At 36.0% G+C, this 18,597-nt stretch overlaps 1 protein-coding gene across 8 annotated transcripts in view; it reads left to right on the top strand.

Annotated features, from left to right (window-relative positions):
• LOC121731809 (serine/threonine-protein kinase tousled-like 2) overlaps positions 1–18,321 on the top strand; it is a 58,156-nt gene extending 39,835 nt beyond the window's left edge. For 5 of the 8 annotated variants that reach the window (XM_042121465.1, XM_042121467.1, XM_042121469.1 and 2 more), the window contains 13 exons: positions 7,933–8,023; positions 9,014–9,163; positions 9,843–10,009; positions 10,808–10,897; positions 11,250–11,390; positions 11,478–11,683; positions 12,770–13,019; positions 13,382–13,533; positions 13,731–13,874; positions 14,466–14,613; positions 16,389–16,639; positions 17,194–17,413; positions 17,803–18,321. In XM_042121465.1, the coding sequence (XP_041977399.1) occupies positions 7,933–8,023; positions 9,014–9,163; positions 9,843–10,009; positions 10,808–10,897; positions 11,250–11,390; positions 11,478–11,683; positions 12,770–13,019; positions 13,382–13,533; positions 13,731–13,874; positions 14,466–14,613; positions 16,389–16,639; positions 17,194–17,413; positions 17,803–18,012 (2,220 nt within the window). In that variant the 3' untranslated portion in view covers positions 18,013–18,321. The other 3 variants (XM_042121468.1, XM_042121464.1, XM_042121471.1) reach the window with 3 other exon arrangements.
• The last annotated feature ends 276 nt before the right edge of the window (positions 18,322–18,597 follow it).

The raw sequence follows: 18,597 nt of genomic DNA, 5'->3' as shown, positions 1-18,597 counted from the left end.
ATGGAACCCTAAAAATCACAATAATAGGCATGATGACTATTTTTTTTATTGGTAATTGAAAGACAATTTCAAGTGCCTAACTGTTACCATTATTGATTACGAGCAAAAAAAGGCCAAAAATAAGCATGTTTCTTGTGTGGGACCCTTAAATATTAACTTTATTTTATTTTTAGTATTTGTTGTTATAGTGGCAACAATATACAAAATCTGTGAAAATTTCAGAAGTCTAGCTATAGCGGTTCTTGAGTTACAGCCTGGGCCCTGGAGACAGACAGACACACAGACAGACAGACATCGGAGTCTCAGTAATAGGGTCCCGTTTTTACCCTTTGGGTACAGAACCCTAAAAAGTGTACCACTTAAAATTAAGTGCCTTTTTTTCATTTTAAATTCATACTTTGTCTAGTCTAATTAACTTAAATAATATTGTTATTGGATGCAATACAACCTATTAATTAGTCAACCACAAGCTAAGTCACAAAAATGTGTGTCTGGTAATGAGATTTGGACCATAGAATTTAGAAACCGATTATATCAAAGCACATCAAAAACACTTATTTGAGGTATCTCAAATTTGGAATAAAAGGATAAATTTGTACCAGCATTAAAAACATAAGATTGATTATTAAAATAACTTGTAATTTAAAGTGAAATTACTAATATTACTCCTCTATAACCTAATTTAAATGATGATAAATTGTTGTAACTGTCGATGGTTATTCACAGTAAATAATATGATTTTTTTTTTATTTATTTATAGCAGGCTACATAGGCCCATACAATATATACCTTAATGACTAACATACATACATATAAATTATGTAACTACACTATCACGAGTTATCGGCGACGTGACGCGCGCTTCATTCCGGAGTCTTCCCGGAACCTTCGGTAGACCACATCAGTCGGCTAGAATTCCTCCGCTTCAAAGGTCGACAGAAGATGCGTCGGTACTCTCACCACAAAGGAACTAAAGTTGACCTTGTGGCGAGACTGCAGATGTTCGACCCTCAAGTGGAGGGATGTCTTCTTACTGATGTAGTTGACGACGTCCTCGACCTCCATGGACCAGTGCAGGCGAGATATGTACAGGGGCGTCGCGGGGACCTCGCTCCGCAGACGCAGCTCAGGTACATAGGGCGCGGTGCCGCGATGGTTGCGGGCGGCGGGCTTCTTCTTCCTCCTCTCCACCAGTATGAAGCCCTCCTCATTGCACCCCCTGCTCTCGTCCTTGCCAGGTTGAGAAGACTTGGCCTTACGGCTCTTCGTTGCCTTGCGGCTATCCATAGACTTACGGCTCTCCGTGGATAATGACAACTATGGCAGGATAACACTGTGACCTCACTAAAACAATAATGATTCACTCACTTTTATTTGCTTTAAATAAGTTACTAGATGTTCCGTGCAGATTTGCCCGCATAATTAAGGAATTTCACAGAAACCGTAATTTTTTCTGCAAAAAATAGCCTATGTCCCTTCACGTGGTCTATTCTTCATGTGTGCCAAATAACATAAAATTGCTCCAGTAGGCTTCTTCTTTCTAGTTCTTAAGATAATAAGCAATTTCAAATAATTTCCCCAGTTTTCATATTTTCCACAGATTAGCGTGTTCAAACAAACAAAATCTTCTGCTTTATAATATAACTTATATTAGTTATAGATAAGATCTTGCTGACAACAGTGTATCAACTAAAATTACATTGATAGTTTAACCCTTAACTACAGTGGTGAACAATAATCACGTTTCTATAGTTGTGGGGTCCATTGGACCCATGTATTTTTAAAAGGCAATAAAAATGAAAGTATCCCCAATAATTAATAAAATGTTTATTAGCTTTATTCTATATTATATAACAAACATAGTGTTTTAAAAAATCAACAATAGGAACATACATTTCTAACATTAATTTGTACTTTTTATAATCAGTCCAGGTTTCCTTAATCTTAAAAACAAGCTTATGAAAAAAATTTTATAAAAAATATAAAACTGCTCGCCAAGTAAAAACAAAAAATGTTTTCTATAATAAAAAGATATGTTTTCTAAAAACATACCAAAAACAAAGAAATAAATTTTAAAACAAAAATTTTGACACCAGTTTCATTTAGCCTACTTACAAACATGTACTGCAAACAACTTTTGGCACTTAGTACATAAGTGAACAGTCTTAGCTGCTTATTTCAGAGTTCGAGTCATGATCACTTTTTTTCTTAAAATCTTCGTCATTATCAGAAAACTCATTAATAGAGTGAGTATTTAGAGCATCTCTCACAGAAACCGAATTTTCTTCTGCATCACTGCTTAAATCAGCATTCAGTCATTGCTCTATTATGTCTACGCGATTGGTTGACATATTTTTATTATTTTCCATGATGAAAACTGAAATTTGTTCATAAAAACAACTACAAATCAAGAATTATAAAAATACGTATCTATAGTCGTGGGTCCAATGGACCCATGCATAATCATTTACTTACCATTGGAGTAGCTCGCGAAAAACGTCCGTCTTGCTGCGTATGCACCGGCTTACTGTCTAAAGGTACTGAGGTGCGCGGGGAGCTCCACTACCCACAGCGCTACTAGTGCTTGTTTAAAGAATCACCATGGGTCCAGTGGACCCACGACTACAGTTAAGGGTTAATTAGGCAACAGCTTAAAAATTTAAAATGTAGATTAGGAAAATATGAGGTGTATTTTTAACATCGCATTTGATAACACACTTTAAAATAGTGTACAATAGTATTCTATAATAAATCTGACATTCCCCGGACCAAATATACACACATATTAATATTATCATTGTCTTACAATGAATAGATAAACAAAGTTTGAATATTAGGATTTAAGCAGACCAATTTTCAGTTCCCATTTGTTCCTGCCAGTTGTTCGTGTAAAGTTATGATGACAATACCATATTATTGTGAGTTGTGACTGAAAATTTTATAAATAGAAACAGAGATCATCAAATAGTTTCATAATATTTTAGTATGGCTGAATCCGAAGAATTTTCTGATAAGGTGAACTATTTCTATTGTATTAATATTTAACACTGACCTTTTGAATAAATCTCTTCCCCTTTCGTGTAAAAACTAAGATGTATATTGTACTTATCTTCTGCGTTTTCAAAGTAGATTTAGTAGTATTTGTTCACGCAATATTCTCTACTAACCGAAGACGTCATTCTTATAAACAGAAATTGTTTTAGTAGAGCACACGATATATCCATTACTTTATTTTGTATAAGTTTAATTCTTCCTAAAACACAGTAATAATGTTTGAATTCTCATGTAAAAAATATTCCGAGACGTTGACAAACAAATGTCATTACTTGTAGGATGTGTTCCTAAAAGCGATCGGTATTTACATTTTACTAGGCAGTATTATTTTAAGAGCTTTGACTGGGTACCGAGACGTCAGATCTTTTAACCACATTACTGGGCTTGTTGAAGAACACGCTTAAAATTTGACAAATGACAAATTGAATTCAAATGTCAGAAAAAGGGCGGTAGACGTGGTCATAGAATAAGTAGGTATATTATCTAGTACTTTCATCTATAAAAATTCAAAATAATAAAACGAATTTTTGCTATTTCTTTGCAATAAATATTTTTACAACTAAAAATTATTAATTTTTTATTCTTTATAAACACCTAGCTTATAAAAAAATCATATTTGCCCCCCCCCCCCCCCCCCCTGGCCCACAATCTGCGTAATTTCCCCCCCCTGGCCCAAAACCTGGGTACGCCCATGATTACGTATGCTGGTCGTATTTCATATTATATAATATTATATATTATGAAATTTAATTAGGATTTGATTGAACAATTTTTTAATAATTTTTATTTTTATTCAACGCAAAATATTATGAAATCGAATTCTAATTTCTATGAAAAAAAACTACGGTGTCGGTAAATCATCTATTTATGTATTATTATGGAAGAAATGTTCCAAACTTCAATGCATGCCTGCTTATTAGGGTTTGACAAAACTATAATTACTGGACCCTCGTCCAAATCCTAAGCACAGAATATAATGTATTAGTAGTACCAACAGAAGTCCAACTCGTGAAACCCGTTTAAAAAAATAACAACTCTTGCTGCGATACTATAAAGTTAAAATTCCGACCGCGCAGTGCTAGGTGCCTACAATTATATTTGCCTACGTCATACATGTGCGCTCTCTTTCTATCGCGTAAGAGGTCTGACGAAATCAAATTTGTCACCTTTTAGAAAATAAAATACTTACCTTTTAGAAAATAAAATAATCTTCTTTTAATTACTAAAGCTACTGATAGCAAACTTTTTTATAGTAATAATCAAATTTTAGTAACCCAACGTATATTTTATAATAGTTTTATATTCGATTATAGTGTAGACTGTAGGAGCTGGTCAGGAATTTTTTACAACTTAAACATAGTAACTTGTGTTTATTATTATTATTATCAGATTAATAACGATTCTGTCGCAGCGGTTAAATCAGTAGGTAGATATATGCGACGAAAAATACTTGCGCGCGCGTCACCGCTCGCTTGTGAGTCCCTTGTGATCTGCCCCTTTAAAGGGGTACTTACAGTTCGATACCTAAAGGCGCGAGTGGAACAGGCCTGTCCTAAGTGGTAATCTGTATATAAAATTCTCGTGTCACAACTACAACTCACAACCTAATATATATTCTGTGTCACAATTCACAACGTACAGTGTTATTTACTCCTCCGAAACGGCTTTACTGATTTTTACCAAATTTTATATGCATATTCAGTTATAGGTCTGAGAATCGGCTACTGGCTACTTTTTATATTGATATGTGCATTTGTTGAATAAATAATAAGTAGTAAATTATTACAACTCGAGACTAACCATTTCTTGTGCGAGCGACGGGATAGCGATGGACGTTGAGTGCTGTGGTGCCATACTTATTTAGTCACTTCAATAAAATAATAAATAAATGGGCGAACTACTTTATATGGCAAAACAACGTTTCGTCTTTTACAATAAAAGTAGCTGTCCTGGCAGCTAGTTTTATTATAAAAGACGAAACGAGAAGTCTTAAATATCTTATATCTTTAAACGAGCAATTCTTGTATATATATAATTGGAATCTCCGAATGGGCTCCAACGATTTTCATGAAATTTAGTATATAGGGGGTTTCGGTATCATTGATAGAAAATGTCATTTTCATCGGATACCGAGCAAAGCTCGGTCAAACAGCTAGTGTTAATTAAATGACTACTATAATTTGGGTACAGTCTGGATTGTATGATATTTTTTTTTATTATTGATTCAATTTTTCCCTCGAAGTCAAACAACGACGTGTCACATTTTATTAAATTCTGTCACGTGTTTTTTCTAAGATAGTGACCGGTTACGAAGGCACAAAGTACAAACATAGATCTTTAGTGCAGCTTCGCTGCGCTACGCTCCCGGCCGCCTTAGCCATCTAACCTAACCCAAAAAAGTCGTATTGGTCCGCAGCCCAACTCACGGGCCTCACCTGACTGCAACGATTCGTCGCCCCGCCCCATTCGAATTCGCACGCATTTAACAATATGTAGTTTTCATTAAAACGCGTATCAAAATATAAAATATAAAGTCTCAAATAGAATATCAGTAACCAATTATCATTAACTAGCTGTTGCCCGCGACTTCGTCCGCGTTAGCATAGTAGGTAACATCCCAAGTATTCTTATTTATTGTACAAAAATATTCAATGTACAGAATTGACTTTCCTACGATTTTATTAAATATAGATGTTCCGCGCGGCTTTGCTTGCGTAGTTTAGGCATTTCACGCAACCGTACATTTTTCCGCAAAAAAATAGCCTTTGTCCCTTCACGTGGTCTATTCTTCATGTTTGCCAAATAATATAAAAATTGCTCCAGTAGTTCTTAAGATAATAAGCAATTTCAAATAATTTCACCCCGTTTTTTCCACATTTTCCCTGTATTACTTTGCTCTTATTAGTCTTAGCGTGATAAAATATAGCCTATGGCCTTCCTCGATAAATGGGCTATCTAACACTGAAAGAATTTTTCAAATCGGACCAGTAGTTCCTGAGTTTGGCGCGTTCAAATAAGCCCTTTTATATAATTTCCCACGTTTTTTCCACATTTTCCTCTATTTCTTAGCTCATATTAGTCTTAGCGAGATAAAATAAAGCCTATAGCCTTTTTCGATCAATGGGCTATCCAACAGTAAAAGAATTTTTCAAATCGGACCAGTAGTTCCTGAGATTAGCGCGTTCAAATAAGCCCTTTCATACAATTTCCCCCGTTTTTTCCACATTTTCCTCTATTTCTTCGCTCCTATTAGTCTTAGCGTGATAAAATATAGCCTATAGCCTTCCTCGATCAATGGGCTATCCAACAGTAAAAGAATTTTTCAAATCGGACCAGTAGTTCCTGAGATTAGCGCGTTCAAACAAACAAACAAACAAACAAACTCTGCAGAATTATAATATTAGTATACAGGGTGTAACAAAAATAAGTGATAATACTTTAGGGTGTGTACGTGTTCCTTGTAGAGAGTTCACTGTGAAAGTGGCACCCTAAAGTATTATCACTTATTTTTGTTACACCCTGTAGATAAAGCAGCTCACAAAAGTTTGCTCAAAGTGAACTCTTTAGTAGCTCGTAATAAATAACCTCACTTAGAAAAATTTAATCTATATTTAATATTGAAGTTGCCCGCTATGTATTTCCAGTCGCTCACTTAGTAATACAGTCTCACTCGGATAGAATTTTAATATCTGAAATAGATTAATCGCAAACCACATTTTGTAAGCTCGTTCTGGATTTTATTATAAATCAATATTAGTCGTTAGTTTATTTTTCGCTTAGTCAAATTAATACCGCTCATGTTATTAAAACAGTATGTTCATCATCAGTCGCAAAGTAATTTTTTATTCGCTCGTTTTATTATTTCCCTTTTAAAATTATCACCCATTTAAATATTCTGTTAAAAGTATCGCTTTTCAAAATCGGATATATTCTGTTAAATTAAACTATGTACCTATTATTATTGAGTTGCGAATTGAAGTTTATCGCAAAAAACCAGTCGTACACATACACTTTAGCGTTGAGATTGTATTGTGTACTCGTGTACATAATATTATGTAGATATCTCTGTGTATATTGGTAGATAGGTACATCGAAGCATATTCGCCTACGTAACACGTCCAGTAAGCAGTTTGTTGTGGGGCACGGGCGCCGATATCACGTACTCGTTCGCCGCAGGTCGGTGGCATTCCGCCCGCTACCCGCCTCACCACCGTGCCTCGTTGTGGGAATAATCGGTTACGTCGATTCGTGCTTGTATATTTAAAATGTAGAAGTATTATGATTTTACGCGTTTTAACATAGTGTTTTCTTTTAGTCGATAATTTATCTGTAATTATCGATTTTTCTATCGGTTTAAATCTTTACTTCGCGAATAGGGACTGCAATTACAGGCTATTGACCTACCGCATAAGTATTGCATACAAATGGCGTATTGTACATTACTTCACGAAACGTTAGCTCAAGATTTCCCTATTTGATTCGACGAATCAGCCTACCCAGATCCTATAAAGCCTTATTTTTATTGGATTAACAATGCTTTTGGCCTTGTATCCTTGTAAACTGGCGCCTCGCCCGACGGTATTATTATTACATTTGAAGCAAACTTCGTGACGATCTCCATTCTCCAGCCCCCCGCTTCTGCGCTCCCCGCGGATGCGTATCCGAATGTCGCGAGTCGCGGCTGGCGTTTACTTGTCAAACGTGTTAGGTTATTTAGACTATTGAAGTGGAAATAGTGTTGAAATTCGTAAATATGGGTGTGTGTTTCGATAAATACTTTGTTATTTTACAAAAGTGTGCTAGTAAAAATGAAAGTGCAAAGATTAAATAGCAATACAGAGGGCCAGTCATATGTAAAGACGCCATCTTTCTTTACAGATGTCAGCTGGGTCACAAATTCAGATGGCACCACAAACTACTGTCAACACGGGGCAGCCACTACTTAGTCAGGATTCCAACATGAGCACAGGTAAATAGTGAAGTGAAAAAAACTGTGTTTGCCCTGTGGAGTGATCAGTGATAAAATACCATCAAACTTTGGTTACAAAAGTGTGCAAAAAAGCGTGTACAATACTTTGCAAGATTTTCGGATGATCCCGGCTGTCCCCTAATCATAAACTGTAATCTAAAGGATTGTGACGTCAACTTTACCTTTATAATGCCGGATAGGAACTGTGAAAGTGCCGTTTTTACTTTTGTGATCATTAATTTTGTCACAATATGCATGAACACAACAATAAAAGTGGGACTAATGCGAACCATCTCATTCTTCTCAGCTCATTGAATAAAAGTGAGTAATTGCTATTTATTGTGTAGACTACATGTTAGGGGATTATAAAAATCATCACCAAGGGTCAGTTTTATCTGTTTGAAGCAAAAAAATAACTTTAAATACATACAAATTGCTTCAAAAACATAAACATTTGAACTAGAACAAGCTTTACCTATGTCTCAAAATCTTTATTTGTTTGCCAAACTTCAGTATATCAATAAACGTAGCAATAAACATATTATGTTTCTAATCTAAAAGTTTACAAGACCTGAAGTAGTAAAGATGGGCTTTATAACACTGCTTAATATGGAATAGGCATTACTACACCATGTTTGAATGTGGAATTTCTTCTTTCCTTAGTTTAGTAAGTAATTACATTATAACAATAGTTGAGCCTTAAAAGTTTTAGGATTTTATTTAGTTTCTTTTAATTCAATGTGAAACATTCCAAAGGTACTTGATTAGAAGTGCAAAAGTAACAGCGCAGATCTGCTTGATAGTATCTATGTTTACTACTTCATAATTTGGTTACTAAAAATATATTTAAATTGCACTACGCTCAATTAAATTGATCTAATATGTAGCTCAAAAATTATGCAAGACAATAGTAACTACACTAGTAGTACTTTTGTGTTTGTCATTTTTAGACGGGAGAAAAGTTTTACATAGAAATTATGTACATTTCAGGGTCTTCTCATAGTGATAAAGAAGTTGATGCTTTGACCCCGGAAAAATCTGCTATGCGAGGATCAAATGCTGTCCCAGGCAGTGCACTTGTGCCACCCAGCGGCGCTACACCAACTATAGCAATGCCTGAAAGAAAAAGGAAACGGAAAGGTGAAAATGATACTTTTATTTTTATTTCTATAAATAACTAGCTGTCCCGGTGAACTTCGTGTCACTTTAAAACCTTCCCTGGACATCTACGAATATTTTGAGACTAAAATTAGTCTAATCTGTTCAGCCGTTTTCGAGTTTGAGCGTTACTAACACAATTGAAAATCCATTTTTATATATATATATATATATATATATATATATATATATATATATATATATATATATATATATATATATATATATATATATATATATATATATATATATATATATATATATATAGATCTGATTAGCACAAGACTCTTATTTTATAATTAATAATTAGGGCTAGCAAGCGAGCCCTAGTGTATCCCACAACCTGAACATTTTGTGGTACACTTTACAGAAAAACTATCACACCTATTAATTTTGCTTTAACATAGTATTTTTTATTTAAATGCAGATGTGTTATTATCAGTCAGTCAAGGTGTGACGACACGAGCCCTCACAAAGCTCCACTTTCAGCTAGTGTTTACTCCAATAATAATATTGTGTGTGTTTGTCTAAAATTTTAATGGCTAGATACCCATGTTGAACTTGGCCAGTTTTTAATTTTCTCAAAATTAAAGTAATCTTTAACTTTACTAATGAAATAGTTTCTCTGACATAATATAATAATTTCTTGTTTTCTCACTAGGTGAAGAGGGTGTAGGAGGAGGAGGGGGTGGCAAGCAGAGACACAACTCTTCAGATAAGAATATCCGGGAGTACTTCTCCAAACACCCCCCATCCAGCCCTGTGCGGCATGCCGGAGCCAAGTCTCCGTCCCCGCAGGGGGCCAACTATCCTATGGTGAGTCCTATGGTGAGTTCAATAGACTTCCTAACTATTATATTAGTGTTCTGGTATTTACATATTATTGTATAAATAGAGGAATTATCTAGTATTAATTATTTAATCTACAACTTGCTAAACAGTATTATGGTAAAGAATAACAAGAACATCCGTGCTATTTAAGAGGATACACCAATAAAAATGTATTGCTGTCTCACCAATCTCAAGTCTCCCACCGCAGAGCGCGACAGAGACAACACGACAAAAGTTCTAATAAAAGAACAGAAAATCTTCGATTTGTTGTCCGCTGATTCCTTCTCCAGAACTTAACCGATTTAAGTACTTTTTTCATTAAGAATTAAAACAAGGCATGAGCTGTGTTCCTATGTTTTATTTTTTTTGTATATTTTAGCCAGTTTTGTTTTCTGGGTGTTTGAACGCGAAGGAAAATCTTGTCTTTTTTTTGGGTTTTTGGACGTTCTTATCTTTTTTAATAATAAAATTATGAAAAAAAAAGAAAAGAAAGGGACATGCTAATAGTGGCCATAGATATTCAGGAAAAAAATCATAACTCTACCGGCATTATCCAGGGCGGAAACAGGGGACAGCGTATGTTTGGAAAAACGGCAGTGTGGAATCCTCTTAAGATTATAGTAAAACATAAAATCACAAAGTATTATAAACATTGTATTACATAACAAGTGTATTGAATCACATTGAGCAACACGAAATTAATTTATGAACACAAAAAAGATATAATTTTTTTGTTTCCCAATAACAATATTGTATTTTTTTTTTAATAATAATATCTTATTATTTTATTTTCAGTACCCACCGTCACCTTCGTCTTTATTACCAATGGGAGCAGATTTTTTGCGTTCCGCCTCACAACAAAGACCTCATACTTCTGTAAAACAGGTTAGTTTTTGTATTTAAGTGAAATTCTAAATCCCCTTACAAAACACGCATATATGCCTTACCAAATTTCATTAAATTTGTTCAGCATTTTGAGACAGACAGATACATAGACACTTTCATATTCATAAGAAGACTCTTAATTTTATTGGAAGACAGTTAATACCTCAATCGTGGGAATCACAGACACAATAGATTTTCATTTGTTATCCAGCAGCTGGGTGGAGCTTGGGGATTGATGGGTTAATTTTATATTAATTAAAGTTAGTAATGTCTTTCAATTAATTCTGATAGAAATAGTTTTTTGTCTTATTAAATAGTTTTATTTGAAGTAAATAAACATTTTTTCCTACAGTTTCAAACTGATTTAACGTGTTTGAGGATACAGGAGTTAGAAACTCAAGCTTCTACTGACTTAGAACTTAAAAATAATAAAATAGAAGAATTGACAAGAAGTAATGAAGAATTAAAGCACCAAGTTCAAGCACAGAACAAGGTAATTTATTATATTTTGTTATTGGAAGTTTATTCTTTTTTCCATTTCGTGTATGTTTATTGTTTATTTAAAAAATGTTTTTTGTAGGTCATAGATCAACATAAGTCACATATAAATAAATGTATAGAAGTGGTTAAGAAATTATTAAATGAGAAGAGTACTATTGAAAAGAAAGAGGCTCGTCAGAGGTGTATGCAAAATAGATTAAGGCTGGGTCAGTTTGTGACGCAGCGTGTTGGTGCTACATTTCAGGAGAATTGGACTGATGGTTATGCATTTCAAGAACTCACCAGGTAAAGAATATTTTAAATGGTTTTTGGGCATTTTTTTTAATCAAATAAGGGGGCAAACGAGCAAACAGGTCACCTGATGGAAAGCAACTTCCGTCGCCCATGGACACTCGCAGCATCAGAAGAGCTGCAGGTGCGTTGCCGGCCTTTTAAGAGGGAATAGGGTAATAGGGGAGGGCAGGGAAGGTAATAGGGGGGGGTAGGGAAGGGAAAAGGGCAAGGGCCCAATCCTCCGGTAAACTTACTCCTTCGGCGAAACACACAGTGCAAGCGATGTTTCACGCCGGTTTTCTGTGAGCCCGTGGTATTTCTCCGGTTAAGCTGGCCCATTCGTGCCGAAGCAAGGCTCTCCCCCGGAATTCATTAATCTCATTAATCAACATACAGCAGTTAAGCTACATAATATGCAACAAGCCAAATTGCTTGTTGCATATTATGTAGCTTAACTGCTCATCTTCAGAAAGAATTTCAAAATTAACTCCCTTTCTAATAAAATATTTACTCATATTTTATGTCATCTTTATTTTACACGTTGAAATAATAATAATAATAATAAGGGTTCTGTACGGGTCATGGAGCAAAAGTAGGCAAAAAATTGTGTTTTTTTTTGTATGGGAGCTCCCTTATATATTTACTTTATTTTAATTTTATTAACTATTTAAGTACAAATATAATTAAGGATTTTTGAAAAATTTCAAGTGCCTAGCTGTTACCATTATTCATTACTAGCAAAAAAGGCCAAATAATCATGTTTCTTATATGTGAGCCTCCCTTAAATATTAACTTTATTTTGTTTTTAGTATTTGCTGAAGTCCAGCTATAGCAGTTTTTGAAATAGAGCCTGGAGACAGACAGACAGACAGACAGACGGATAGACTACGAAGTCTTAGTAATAGGGTTCCGTTTTTACTCTTTGGGTATGGAACCCTAAAAAAGCATAAATGTAACTTGAAAGACGAGAGCAGCAGCTTTGAATAAGATAATAATATGTGTAATTTAATTTTATTAAAGAATTACTGTCCATACTCTATTAAATACATAAAGAATTTTAATAATCCAATTTTAACTATTCTTTTCTAAATTGAGCAGGCGGCAAGAGGAGATAACGTCTGAGAAGGAGGAAATCGACCGTCAGAAGAAGCTCCTCCTCAAGAAGAGACCGTCGAACAACGAGGGCGGCGGGGGGAGGGGCAAGCGGGTTAACCCCAACGTCTCCGCGCCGACCACGCCCCAGCCTCAACCTCTGCACAATGGTACAGACGCTCCTACTTTCCTCAAGCCCGACCCGCTGCCCAGTATGACTTGGCAGGAGTATTACGAGGCTGATGAAATATTAAAGGTAAAATTGTTTTTGCTTATTAAAATATTCATCTAATATGATCGCAACTTGCTTTTCTTGAATCGTAAATAATGGAATGTTTTCGAGAAGTGTTAATTGTTTGAGAAATATAGTTTTAATATAAATTGTATCAAAATTTGGCAAACTTTAAGTCTTTCTCCTGTTGTTTATACTGTTAAATAATAAGATATATATATATATATATATATATATATATATATATATATATATATATATATATATATATATATATATATATATAATACTATGTTTAAACTGTTGTATAAATAAAGTAGAAGCAATTTGTCTGCTAAATTATGCTCTGTATATTTTAATCTACTACATACACATACCTATTCCAGTTGAGGCAAAGTGCCTTAAAGAAGGAAGACGCAGATCTACAATTAGAAATGGAAAAATTAGAAAGAGAAAGAAATTTGCATATAAGAGAATTAAAAAGGATACACAATGAGGACCAAAGTCGTTTTTCGCAGCATCCTGTGCTCTCTGATAGGTGAGAATTATATGAGTTTATGTTTTACTTTCAATGTAATAGAACATGCTGTATTTTCTAAAATAGATAATAACTGGAGGTGCTATAAACTGTTCAGTATGGATCTATGTCCAAAGCCTTAAAAAATGAGTAGTTTTACTTTAGTTATATATAACTAAAGTAAAACTACTATAAAATATATTTTTTTACATTTCCAGATATCTATTGTTAATGCTTCTCGGAAAGGGTGGCTTTAGTGAAGTACATAAAGCGTTTGACCTGCGCGAGCAACGGTACACCGCCTGCAAGGTGCACCAGCTGAATAAAGACTGGAAAGAAGACAAAAAGGCCAACTACATCAAGTGAGTCCGTATACAAGAGATGAGATACGATTTTCCTTACTTTACAGATCATTCAGAGTTATTTTACCTTTATGAACCTTATGTTGTGGATATGAAATAGACACAGAGGTGAAGTAATTCTGAGTAATCTTTTCATACGCATTAGCAGTCTGATGCAGTAATCACCTTGAATGTTACCAGAACACTAACAAGGTCATTGCACGAGTGATGAGCGATTACCAGAACTTTCCATAATGTTATTATGTCATGTTTGCGATTGGAAACCAAAGAAAATTTTATCATCCCTAATTTAAACTTAATCACTTGTTTAATTCCCGAATGAGCCAGAAGCAGGGATACACGGTATTTGACTCTCACTAAAGGTTAAATGGGCCAGTCAGATTTAAGCTTGAAAAGTATTAATAAATGTCACTCAAATCCCTAACTATACAAGCTAGGGCTTCTATTAAAAAAAAGAACCAGCCTTGGTATAAATAAATCGTCTTAGTCCTGAGAGAGACACGTAAAGAATCAAAATGTTGGATGCAGCCGGAATATATGTTGTTATGACAATATGAAATCTGTTATTTAATATGTTGTGTATTTTTTCAGACATGCTCTCCGGGAGTACAACATCCACAAAGCGCTAGATCACCCCAGAATTGTTAAGCTGTATGATGTGTTTGAAATTGACGGCAACTCGTTTTGTACAGTCCTCGAATATTGCAACGGTCATGATCTCGATTTCTATTTAAAGCAGGTAAGGGTTTTAAATGCATCCTTTCAGATTGAAGTCACTGCACTTAAGGTGTAAGGCCGCGTTAAAGTAAAAAACCGTGTAGGATATGTTTTAGATTGCTTGTTTGCTATGGAAACAAGCAATGGAACAGCAAAAAATGGAAAAGGCGTAAGCGACAAAATGGTTTTTGTCGCGTAATTTAAAAACCATAAATACATTTCATATAAGCTATGGGCAAATTTAAGTGTATGCTTGAACCAATCTATGTACAAATTTTGGAAGCTTAAATCACTCTCCTCTGTTGGCAAAATATGAATACCTTTTTTACAGAGATTTTTACAGAGAGAGATCTTTTTGATTGAATATTCTGTCAAATCATTAGCCAAATTATCAAGGCGTCGCCTTAAATACTAATTCAATATCAACCGCTAAGCGCGCAATGTCTCAATTGCGACGTTAGCAATTTTACTAACAATTAGATTTACCAATAACTAGATGACGCCCGCAACTCCGTTGCCCCAAAATTCGTTTATCGCGCGGAAACCGTGCATTTTTCCGGGACAAAAAGTATCCTATGTCCTTTCTCGGGACTCAAAGTATGGCCATGCCAAATTTCAGCAAAATCGGTTCAGCGGTTTGAGCGCGAGGTAACAGACAGACAGAAGACAGACGGACAGACAGACAGACACACTTTCGCATTTATAATATAATAATAATAATAAAATATTAGTATGGAAGTATGGATTGAAATATTATAAATATAGTTTTAAATTATAAATATGTGGTCCTTACTGCAATAAAAATTAAATATTTGCTACAATATGTAACAGTTTACTGTTAAATAATGTTTATTTGAAAAGTGTATTACGTGGTTTTTTTATCTTATCAGTGTTAGTGAGCTATGTCTGATTGTGTATGTAAAAAGTGGAGCAGTGGTTTGAAAATATTAATTTTATCAAAATGTTTGCCTTATCGCGATTTCCTTTAACTTCAGTTCTGTAGTTTGTTTAGGTGCATAAGAAAATATAAATTATTTGCATACAATTTTAACCTAGCTGCCTGCTTCTGAATCTAAAGGCCCTGTTTTTTTTTTTGTGAAATAAGGGGGCACACGAGCAAACGGGTCACCTGATGGAAAGCAATATCCGTCGCCTACGGACACTCGCAGCATCAGAAGAGCTGCAAGTGCGTTGCCGGCCTTTTAAGAGGGAATAGGGTAATAGGGGAGGGTAGGCAAGGGAATAGGGGAGGGTAGGGAAGGGAATAGGGTAGGGGATTGGGCCTCCGGTAAACTCACTCACTCGGCGAAAAAAAACATTCGTGCTGAAAATGGCTCTCCCACGTAGAAATAAAATATGTTTCTCTTGGGCCATGATAAATATTAGATAGTCATTAACATTGAATCATGATACGAAGGTGTCGCATATTCTATACAAATTTTGTAATCACTTGTATTGGTCTATCTTGGACAAATGTGGACAGGCCGTGTAAAGGCTTTCCGTTTCTGATCTGTGTGAAAATGTGTTCCTTTATGGCCAAATACTTGTAAGCAAATATTATTTTAATATTGATCCCAGTTTTCACATTCAATCTTATTAAAATATTATAATAGAAAAACAAAAACAGAATAATCAAAATCAGTTCAAAAACGGCATAAAAAATATAATCCTTCGAATTGAGAAACCTTCTCTTTTCTTTGAAGTTTCTTCTCCTTTCTTTGAAGTCTTTTAAAAACCTCATATAATTTTTTTAAATATTATGTACTGTTTTGCTAAACTGTTAAATTTTGTTTACAGCATAAGACAATACCTGAGCGTGAAGCTCGGTCCATCGTGATGCAAGTGGTTTCAGCATTGAAATATCTGAATGAGATCAAACCTCCTGTGATACATTACGACCTGAAGCCCGGCAACATACTGCTGACAGAGGGCAACGTCTGCGGAGAGATCAAAATCACAGACTTCGGCCTGTCGAAAGTAATGGATGAGGAGAATTACAATCCGGACCATGGTATGGACCTAACCAGCCAAGGTGCAGGCACTTACTGGTAAGTCAAACTACATATTTCTCTTTATAAAAACTCAAACTCGCTTGTAGCTCACAACTTCCTAAGCAATAGAGTTGTGCAGACTTGGAATGTGTTGTCCGATGATATGGTATCTGCACCAATTGTTAACAGCTTTAAAAATAGACTTGACAAATGGTTGACGACAAATAAGTCCTGCAAAAAAAAAAAAATAACGAGTGTGTGAATTACAACACTATGTGATATGGTCATTATCAGCTAAATGCTGCTAGATCATTAACAATAAATAAAATAATTTGATCATCGAGTAAAAATATAAGTTGTTTTACGAAGATTTCAGCGGTATTTAAAATGAAGTCGAAAACATGACTACGCTATTTCTTAGTTTTGCTTGCCTTTTACAAATAAAGGCGTATTAAAAACAGCCTTGACTTTTTGAATGTCACTTGTTATAGTGTATACTAAGGTGATTGTTGCTTAAAGTAAATGGCCAACTTCGTCTAACTGACAATCAGAAGTGACCGAATAAAGCTTACTTTGCTGACGGACACCAATTAATTTTGTTTGTATTTCAGGTACTTGCCACCAGAGTGCTTCGTAGTCGGCAAGAACCCACCAAAGATCAGTAGTAAGGTGGACGTGTGGAGCGTAGGTGTTATCTTCTACCAGTGCCTTTACGGCAAGAAGCCGTTTGGACATAATCAGAGCCAGGCGACTATTCTGGAAGAGAATACCATACTGAAGGCGACCGACGTTCAGTTCGCCAATAAACCCACAGTCAGTAACGAGGCTAAGGTGAGTTTCGTCTATTTTAGCATGCATTTCCTTTTAAGCTCAAGAAATCGTGATACCTGTCTTGTTCAAATGGATAAGTGATGAATGATGATACAAACAATAATGTTGATCTTCTGAAACATAAACTTGAATTTGACACGAAGTATCAAGTAGGAATTTTTCTGCGGTCGTGTATCACGCGTTTCTCGTATTTCCACCTTCAGGAGCAGGAACACCATTGGGGTTTTAGTGGGTAGTCCCGGAACTTACGTCCACCCCGTGGAGTCCCACATACCTCGGCGGTCCTCCCCAGGTCCCGGGGATGCGTAAACGCATTCCCCCAGGCCCCAACGCAATAAAAAGTAGGAATTAATGTAATGTCGTCATTAATGTTGGTGGTCTATCGACAGAGCTTCATCCGCGCGTGCCTGGCGTACCGCAAGGAGGAGCGCATCGACGTGTTCGGTCTGGCGCGACACGAGTACCTCCAGCCACCGATGCCGAAGCCACGCGGTGCGAGCAGCGCGGGCGCAGCGGCGGGCGGCGGCGCGGCGGCGGCGGGCGCGGGTGCGGGCGCCGCCTTCAGCGCGGGCCTGTTCGCCGCCGGCTCGTCGTCCTAGCCGCGCCGCCGCCGCCCGCGCCCGCCGCCGTCGCGACTGTCGCAGTGACGCCGCCGGCCGCCGCGGCCCCCCCGAGCCTCGCGCCCCCGCGCGGGTGGCCGGCCCCAGCGCCCGTGTAAAATGACTATATCGTTTACGGATACAATTGTTTAAGAATATGCTTACTGTTGACTGTATTTATTGAGCAGGTGATAAAATGTGATTTTCCATTTATGAATGGTTTCATCCTTTTGTCACTAGAGAAGAATCCTTGGGACTATCCCTTGCATATTATATAAGTTATCCCTATTAAAAAAGTTAAAATTATGATTCAAGCATTTTTATTTCTCTCTGGTTTGTTACTAATACAACAGCTCGTAGTTTAAGTTTAATCATTGTGTGTGTCATGTCCAAAATATCTCAATTAAGTATTATGAAGTCTAGAAGCATTACGCTTAATAAAGGTGTGAGTTGTGACTTGTGGGCTGTGGCTAATGTGTTAAGTCCGAGCAGAAGAAGCTGCAGCTGTAACCTAGTTGATGCAAATACATAGTCCATTTGATGCTTGGAATAAAAATTGGAGAATACGTTTATAACTTGCTCTGT

This window comes from Aricia agestis, chromosome 11 (genome assembly GCF_905147365.1).
Source record: "Aricia agestis chromosome 11, ilAriAges1.1, whole genome shotgun sequence".
NCBI lineage: Eukaryota > Metazoa > Arthropoda > Insecta > Lepidoptera > Lycaenidae > Aricia > Aricia agestis.
The sequence above is the reverse complement of the archived record's forward strand: the minus strand, read 5'-3'. Positions and strand labels throughout refer to the sequence as shown.